Source organism: Halichoeres trimaculatus, unplaced genomic scaffold (assembly GCF_033239565.1).
Source record: "Halichoeres trimaculatus isolate MK-OKI-2021-1 unplaced genomic scaffold, fHalTri1.1 fHalTri1_scaffold_4, whole genome shotgun sequence".
In the NCBI taxonomy this organism is placed as follows: domain Eukaryota; kingdom Metazoa; phylum Chordata; class Actinopteri; order Labriformes; family Labridae; genus Halichoeres; species Halichoeres trimaculatus.
In genome coordinates this window covers 26,644,235-26,653,624 of record NW_027437182.1, presented here as the reverse complement: position 1 = coordinate 26,653,624, position 9,390 = coordinate 26,644,235, and the positions used below count along the sequence as shown (strand labels likewise).

The following is a 9,390-nucleotide window of genomic DNA, read 5'->3' as shown; positions in this document are numbered from 1 at the left end:
AATCCCAGGACACATAAGATGTGAGATTTAAAAAAGCTTTGCACATCATAAAATTTTTAAAGTGCATTTTTTACAGTGCAGTTTACTTAATATACTTAAGATTTGATCTACTAAAAGATGTCACTCATTCAAATTATTTGAAAGTAATGTGTTACTTCTTTGTGAATTGCTATCAAAATGAATTGTCCAGTTTTCGCTACACAGCCAAGGTGTAACAGACCTTAAGACTAAAGCTCAGAGCAACTGTAGCCTGCCAATAAGAGAGTCAGCAGACATTGTGGTCTGTTCGTGAATTCCTTTTGCGATGCACTTTGAGCCAAAATTATTGCATTCATTTTTTAATTTGTTGCTTTACTTGTCTGCCAAGAAGATGTGCTCTGGTTTTGTGGGAATTGATAAGTTATTCATCAGAAAAATAACACATCCAGATGCAGCAAGACAAACCAGGGTAGCCTACATGAAAGCAGATGGAACAGCTTTAATGTTTTTATGTCAGATTTGCATGAAATATAAACGATTTTTATGAAAAGACTTCCTTTCTAAAAGCCAGGATCATATTATATGAATAAAAAGATTTGATATCTAATGAGACAATAGAAGTAAAGAACACTCAAAATGGAATGGGTTAATAACAGAAATACACTTCAGTATTTCAAAGGTGAAATACAATCATTATTATAAAACCAGGAGTTTTATTTTATTTTATTTTGGAGTAAAGATCAGCTGTGAAGCTAATACTGTTCTCATTGTTTTAAACATCTTTGGCCCTTAAGAAATACCTAGAAACAGCTTTTACTGCTATTGACTGAGCCGAGCTTCTGAAGACAACAGCTCTGAAACAGATACCATTATGGAGCCGAGCAATTTGTTGGTCTGACAGCGATCAATACTATCTGGAACAAAGTCCTACATATAAATGCGACCTGTGTGAAAAATACAAATGGAGATGAGACTGCCTTTTCTCTAAGCTCTTTTTCCAGCAAAAGATTTTGTGTGCTCAGTGTTTTACAATTTCTACAGATGTGTGCATCATTGTCGCTGGCTCCAGTTTTGTTTTTGGCTTAATTGTATTTCTTAGTTGACTAAATTATTTGACCAAGATATAAGAGTGTTGTTGTTCATAGTTATATGCAGAAAAGTCAATCTGTCAGGCTTCTTTAACTGTTGTTTAAATTGTTGATCATCACTTCAGAAGATGATTTACACTCCTCAGCCCAGAGGATTACCAGGGCTTGTGATTACCACCTCTTTCTCATTACAATACAACATTGTTCACATAAATTGATGTTATTCAAATGATTTTTTTACTCTCAAAATTCTATTTGGGTATCTTGTTCATAATGTGGCTGTAATTTTCTGTTATAGTTGCACGCTGTAGCAACAGTCAAGCACAAAAGAGTTGGCTGACGTCACTAGGTCAATTCTAGTAATTTGCTTTGCTCATAAATAACTGTGTTAATACTAGATTTTAAGGGGTGCATCTAAAATGACTGACAGCAGGGCTTAATCTTGTAATTAGTTTAGCTCCAAAACACCTCTTTAAAAACCACGGGGTTTCACTGCTCAGACCATAACCACATTTTATTCAGTGTGTGTACAGCAGGGGTGGCCAACCAGTCAGAGACCAAGAGCCACAAAAATTACTGTGGTACCACAAAGAGACACATCACATTCTTAGAGACACACTTCCTCTCACACAAAAACAAAATGACATAAAATGAAAATCAATACATTTCTATCTATCTATCTGTCTTTGAGCAATTAAGAGGAGCACATGTAGAGAAGAGAAACTGAAATTTAAGTATCAATCTCATCACCCAAGTATTGATCAATACTGATCCCGTAGGCATCAATATATCGATATTTTAAATTGATCAGTACAACACTACTCATAACAATATATAGATCTATACATACGTTTTAAGAATGGATCAAAGAGCCACACACTGAAAGGCAAAGAGCCAAATGAGGCTTGCGAGCCACAGGTTGGCCACCCCTGGTGTACAGGTTTTTATGTACTGTTACAATACGTAATGCACAGTGGCGTAATGGTGGGGCTAGGTTGTTTGACCTCTGTATTTGCATGTATGAATGTGTGTATGTGGCACCTGTGCTCAGCATTTACATGCTGTGCCTCTTGTGCTTTCACAACGCCGTGATGGGTTATAAAATCACACATTGGGACCTCAATGTAATGTAATTGCTAGGTTTAATGCTAAGGTAAGGTGATTGTAGGACTCTATTCCAGCTCTGTTGTTGAATTGCAGTGTGTAAGGTGCTAATGCTTTGGTGCCAGCCTCAAGTGGCCACTAAAGGAACTGCAGTTTTTGGAACTTCCACACTGGCATCATTTTTCCAGCCCTCAGGATGCCTCTTGGCAGTATAGAGCCCCAAAAGATTCATAATTAAATAAATACCATTTTGATAAGTAACAGAAAAATATGTAATATGGCCATTAAATTGTGAAATATGGCACTATTATTTTGAAATATGTTTTATTTTTTAACAACAAGTTATTATAATTATATATTTCATAATGATTATTTTAACAATTTCATACTTTTTAAAATAATTACTTTTTATTTAATTTCCTAACTTTTTTACAAAGTCAATTTTTATTTCATAATGTCCTTTTCTACATTGGCCTTTTTATTTCATAATGTCATTTTTCAGCATAATGCCTTGATCTGTCAATCAAAGCACACAAGGCAGAGCCATTTATGTGATCAGCTGATCCTTTACACGGACATTGCAGCAGCACTTGCAGGATAGATTCAAACATGGAGACTTATCACTAATACTGAGAAGACTGAAAAGCTGAAAACAGGAGTGCATGACACATTTAAGACACAAAGGCTGCAGGAAGGAAGTCAATTTCTGAGCTGCTCCTCAAGCAGCTGAGAGCGAAGGTCTGCAGCTAGACCCCTCTTAGACTAATCAATCTTAAAGGATCGGGCATAGGTCCCTCCCTCCAGCTTTGATTGACAGACCAAGTCATTCTGATAAAAAACAACATTGTGAAATAAAAAGCCCATTGTGGAAAAAAGCATTATGAAGTAAAAACTGACTTTGTAAAAAAAGTTTTTGTTGTTGTTGTTGTTGTTGTTTTTATTTCATTAAAGCTTAGAAAATTATCAAAAGTTGTTATTTAAAATGTATGAATATTTAAAGATAATCATTATGCAATATTTAATTATAATAATTCAATATTAAAGAATAATAAAACACATTTCATAACAACATTGCCTTATTTCACAATTTAATGGCCATATTATATATTTTTCTGTCATTTGTAAAATGGTATTTATTTCAAAATGTTGTTTTTATTTATTTATTAATGAATCTTTTGGGGTTCCATATGTAAATTGCCAGTTTTTATCTTAAAATCATTCATTTTGAAAATGTTGCCTGAATTTTCTTTTTTTCTCAAGAAAATTATGGGTAAGACTGAAACACTACAGAACTAAATGTCTATATTGTAATTAAAAAGTGAATTTTCAGATTAGCAGGTGGGCACAGTTTACAGATTGTTTTGGCCATTTTTAAGGCAATTTTACCCTGATAGTGGTTATAATCATTTTAAATCCACTACTTAATTTAAACTTTGAATGCACTAGCAGAAGACAAAGATAGTTACTGTATTTTCCAGTCCAGGGGAGTACTGGTCAGCTGTGCTCTAAGTTTAAAAGAGAGCATTTGGGGACAGAAACAAGCTTTGGGTCCTAAGTTTTCCTGCCTTAGAGATAAAAAAAGTCACTGGCTTTGTAAATTGTCTGAGCTTCCAGATGGATCACTGACTCATGGGCTGGTCACACAACTAATCACAGAAGCACTTTCCCTTTTTACCCAATGTGCAGTATGAGTTTCTTGGTATTGTTGTGTCCACTCAATTGACTCAAAAGGAGACTAACAATCACTGACTACACTCTGTATCTCTGTTGCTCATTTATGCTGCTGCCGCTGTACTCCACCTCCTCTGTTATAGTGGGACTTGGGGGATTTCAATTCTGAGGATTCAGTAGGATTGATTGAATCTGTGGCAATTGTTGCTACTGAATGAAAAAGAAAAGGGCTGATTGTGTTTGGAGCATCCCTTTCTGTGTCTGTTAACAAGAACAACATCTCACTTGGTCTCAAAATTTTAAAAGACTGCTGTAAAGAGAAATTGGGATAAGAGGTTATATATTTATGCATAACCAAACCAGGACAAAATGTGACTATAGCTGCCTTGTATCATTCTCTAGCAATTAGCAAGCTGCTGGCATCCATCATTTCGCAGAATGACGAGCAGATGGGCTGGCAACTCTGGAGAATACAGCCATTCTTCGAGGAGAACACAGTACACCTATAAAATGTGTGCTTGTCCTTGTTCAGGATTAGTTAACCTCCCCACTGCTGGCAAATACCAAGTATGTTGCTTGACCTTGTTGCATGTGATAACATTCTTGTTTTAGCTTAACTCATAAATACTAAAACATGGATAATGGAAAAAAGTCATGACAGCATGATACACCAAGACCACTGAAATACAGGGATGCACCCAACAGCACACTGAATATTTCCATCTGAGCTATAAAAAACTACAGTCCATCTGGCTGTTGTATAAATCTATTTATAACTTCAAAGCCCAACTGTGCCAAGACATCAAGAAACAAATCCTTTGAAAGTAAGCAGACTAAGAAAAAATCCTTCATATTTACAAATATATTGATAATATTTTGTGTCCCCTAAATTTTTATCATAGATGCGCTGTACCTTTCACATCTGTTGGATCTAGATCTGCAGGATAATCGTTAGCCACATGATCCAGACCTCAAGACCTCTGCCGCCCACGGAAGTATTTCCCTACATTTACTTTACCACACTTTGCAATACAAGGTTTTATTTCTGTGTGTGTGTGTGTGTGTGTGTGTGTGTGTGTGTGTGTGTGTGTGTGTGTGTGTGTGTGTGTGTGTGTGTGTGTGTGTGTGTGTGTGTGTGTGTGGATCCTGCTAAATCTACACATGATCCATTCCAGGGAAGTGAATTCGGTCTTAATTTCTGGCCTTTGGCAACCTGAGTTTGCACTACTTTTATCCAGAGTATTAAAAAAGACATCAAATTTTAAATTGTATTACAAGTTATATGCCTCTGTCATTTCTAATTCACTTAAAATAAATGGATAATATTTAACCATTTACAATCACTTTACATGCAACATGGAGGTTAGGGATGAATTTCCTTTAGTGTTTTATTGACAGTGTTTGCAAGTACTGTCTGCAGGTCTTTACTCCAAGTTACCATGCGTGATTTCAAGTCTCTGCTGCCACTTCCTGGTCAGAGACACAATATGATCTCTCAATGCCACTAATCCACTTATCAGTGGGTATGTGTTTGCAGCTAAAAGAAGGAGGTCCAACAAAACTGAACACCTTCAACATAATCTTTGTGTATGCTTTAGTATTTTTGATTCACTTGACCCTATGATTTTGCTTTTTTTCTTCTCTTCACTGCAATTTGTGAGGACAGCCAACTGGGTCAACCACGATGATAAGTATGGTTACCAGAATAATGGTTGATTGAACGGCACAGTGTGCCTTCTAATGTGTTGCCATTTCTCAGATTTCATTCAGAATCACATTTATGTGTGTGACAACTATGTATGACTCAAATTTAAATGACTCATTTTAGCCTTTTTGTATCTACAAATGAAACTAATTGATATGCCACCTCTGTTGAGACATGATTCTTTTTGTTGTGCTGACCTCATGTGGCTTTATTGTAATTCAGACTAACTCCCCACTAAAATGCTATGATGAGTAGAAACACACGTTAGGGATCATTGATTGATACAATGATTGAATGAAAGCACATTACTTTCATTACAGTCAGACATGTGTCCCTAATGTTGTGAATTTAGAACCAAATGAAAGATGACAAACAGACAAATCATGTTATTTGAAGTATCAACCTTGAAAGACTTGATCCTATCTTTACTATGTAAGCTACGGATGCACCCTCCCTTCTACACTATTAATGCTGCTGTTAAAAGTGAAGTGACAAGCAGATTAAGTACTTGCAATATCTCAGAAAAGTCAGCTGAGGTCAGTATTTCTCCATCGGGCGCCTCTGTGTGGACAAAGATATCACTGCCACCTAAAAATACTACCTGCAATAGTGGTTGTATTATTCATCAGCCAAAAACAGCATCTTGATTATCCCCACCCGTTTCCACAGGACACAGACAGCGCAGTGATCGCTCTTCATCAAACATTACTCACAGTAATCCTCAGCTTGTGCAAATCAGCCGAAATTCTGCACAAATGCGGGTGTGCGCTTTAAATCACGTCCAAACAAAGGGAATCATGATACTCAGCAGCAGCAGCAGCCACAGAGCTCTGCGGCCCCTTTAAGTCCGTTTTGGAATAATTAATGACGTCGCGCTGTAAACACGACTGACGCTCAGCTGCGTGGCCGAAGCATCCTCAAAGAGCCAGTGAAGACCTCTCCAGGTTCCTGTGTTTATTTCTCGACGGGACAACTGAAAGGCATTAAAGCATCTGCGGTTCACCTCCTCGACTCTCATATGCGGTCTCCAACTCTACGACGGTGCTGCATCTTTCCTTCGAAGTGCCATGGCTAGAAAGACGGACATCCCCTCCACTTACTACGGTGAGTCAATTTGTCTTTGTTGTAAATGCAAGGATATTTTCCCTCTGTGTGTGTATATCCCGTTATGACAACGGGATATAGCGGTGTAACGTTTTGTCTAAATGAGAATTCACTCTTAGCCGTGATTTTAGGAGATGGTAGCTAGCGTACATTTACAGCTGCTAGCTGTTTGGAGGCTATTTAACGGCTGACACGAAAAAATACGCATTAACGGCAGAATAACGTTCATAACGGTTACAACAGTCGTGTCGTTCTGCAGCTTTCCCTCTGTATAACCATTATCCTCACCTGGTTTAATCCGAATATATGATCATTTTTGTACAACTGTAGCCTATTGTTTACCTGGTGTCACAGTCAACATTGTCGTTGACTATCATTAAGTCCTATCACTTTCCTACTCCATCACATACCAGCGTTCAAACATTTCCCTTCTCCAACTACTGTGTTACAGTATGACAACGGGGTGGCTGTAGCTTCGGTTAGAACAACAACTGGCGATCGTTATCGAGTAAAATTCAAGTTCTTCGTCGATTTAACACGAATGCAAACATCTGCAGTGGGTTGTGAAAAATGCCAGTCAAGAAGATGCCATCAGATGGCTTTGCTTCACACGTTAGCACCATCCAACTGCAACAAAAGAACCATGGTGTGTACAATAGGACCATGAAGAACAGCGAGACACTGGAATCAGAGAGACAGTCCTCCCTGAAAGATTTAAGGATAGCATTTCTTATTAAAAAGACATTTGTATGGAAGCCCTGAGCAGACATTCATCCATACATTTATTTCCACACAGTTTTTTGGTGATAACATGTCATTTCTGTCTTTCTTCTTGTGAACTTGACTTATTTGTCTCATTATTTTTGGATTACAAAAAGAAGTATTACGCCAGATTTATCCACCTCATCATCCAAATATGACACTATTTGGATTATTGTCATGAAATACTGTTGCAGAGATTAAAAAACAGCAAAAACACTGTCAGCTGGTAATCACTCCACAGTATATACACAGTCATTAACTGTTATTTGTTGTAAACAAGAGCCCCCTGTTTCTCACACACTGGCTGGAACATGTACATGTATCCTTGGATTACCTCTATCTGAGGTTTTTTATTGTTAACATGTGTCTTACATGTGTCTGAAAAGGGCTCACAGCAGGAGACAGTTCTCAACATCAAGTCTTGTCTGCACTCTTCCTTCTCTTGTTGCCCACATTAAAGATAATTACAAAATAAAAACTGTAGTTCATGCCCTGCAGTAAATAAAAGCTCAAAGCAATGCTCCCTGTCAACAGCTTTGAAAACAAAGGGTTTAATGTCCATAGGCGGCATTTTGCTGTGCTAGGTGTACGGATATGATTAATCCTCCTTGGGCAGATTTTCTGTCCATGAGCCGACCACTGTTCTTATGTTTATCAGCGCAGTATAATCCTTTATCACCACCAGATCCCCCCTGGTGTGTTTTCCTTGAAACAAAGACTTAATAAGACTAGTGCTTTTTGCAAGTATATTTACTGAGATATTTTGCTCCGTGTTAGTATTCTACCTTTTAATCATTTGTCATTACTCTATAAGTTACAAACAAGTCATTTAAACAGTCTCTAGCAGAGTCGTACATGACTAACTGTCAGAGAGACAGGATCCAGCTACAGTAGCCTCTGCTTGTGTGGTTCTTTTATTATGTGTCTTGTTGTTTCCCCCACACGCTGACCCCATGTGTTTCTTAGACCCCATGACTGCAGCGCTCTGCCAATCATGGCTGTAACCTGTCAGCTGGAGTTGATTCTCACTGCCCTCCACAGACATGCCGCTCACCAATGGGGCCTTCAAGCCCGATCACTCCCCGGGTCTAGAGTTCAAACTGGTACTTTACTGTGTACCATAAACCTAACGCTACAGATTATGAGTGTGCTGGAAGCAGACAGCTGAAAGAAAGCTTGGAGCACAGAAAAGTGCTTGTCTTGGTCAGATACTGTAAATGTAGACCATGACATGGGTGATGTGTGCGTGTACTTGCTTTTTTCTGTTGTGTCAACTCATTTGCTAATCACAGGAGGGTTACATAAAATATGATGCGATGGTTTAATTAAGGAAAATAATTTAGCTTTAACAGCGTCCAGACACCGAGCTAGTGGAGCATGGGATGGAGTTATGGTGCCTCCCAGTGTTTAGGTCAGCTGCTGTATGTTATTTGCTCCCCTGATGCTTTTGTTCCATTAGCTAGCTTGGCAAAGAGCAATTCAGAGAGAGAACAACAAGGCAATACGCTTTTGCAGCAGTGTCACACACAATGTGTACAAACTCAGGCGGATATATTAAAGGAATGACAGTTTCTGGTGCCTTTCTAACCTTATATTGGTTTATTAATTACAAGAGATGAAATAAATAACAGAGTATTCTGTCAAGTATGCAATTCTCATCTAACTTTTGTAATAACATCCAAATGTCACACAGGAAGAAACTGACAAAGCAGAGCGCCCATGCTCTTTGTGAACAGCAGCCACGAGGAGTGTTTTGATGAAGAAGTGCCAGTGTTCTCACTTTTTTTTTCCTTCGACTCGAAACCCACCCACTCACTTCAAAGTTTATTCTGGGGAATGAAGAAAATCATCCACTGAAGCAGAGGTAGATAAGGCAGAATGAGAGACTTCCATGATGGCTGAATAAATTGCTTGTGTCCTCTTGTAAAATATACTTCAACACTACAAATAATAAGCAAGTTTTAAGCAGCTGGTCAA

At 38.0% G+C, this 9,390-nt stretch overlaps 1 protein-coding gene across 4 annotated transcripts in view; it reads left to right on the top strand.

Moving 5' to 3' along the window:
- Positions 1 to 6,193: 6,193 nt before the first annotated feature.
- slc44a5b (solute carrier family 44 member 5b) overlaps positions 6,194 to 9,390 on the top strand; it is a 35,116-nt gene continuing 31,919 nt past the window's right edge. Inside the window, exon 1 of one of the 4 annotated variants that reach the window (XM_074668033.1) lies at positions 6,194 to 6,651. In XM_074668033.1, the coding sequence (XP_074524134.1) occupies positions 6,615 to 6,651 (37 nt within the window). In that variant the 5' untranslated portion in view covers positions 6,194 to 6,614. The remainder of the gene's footprint in view (positions 6,652 to 9,390) is intronic. The other 3 variants (XM_074668032.1, XM_074668034.1, XM_074668035.1) reach the window with 3 other exon arrangements.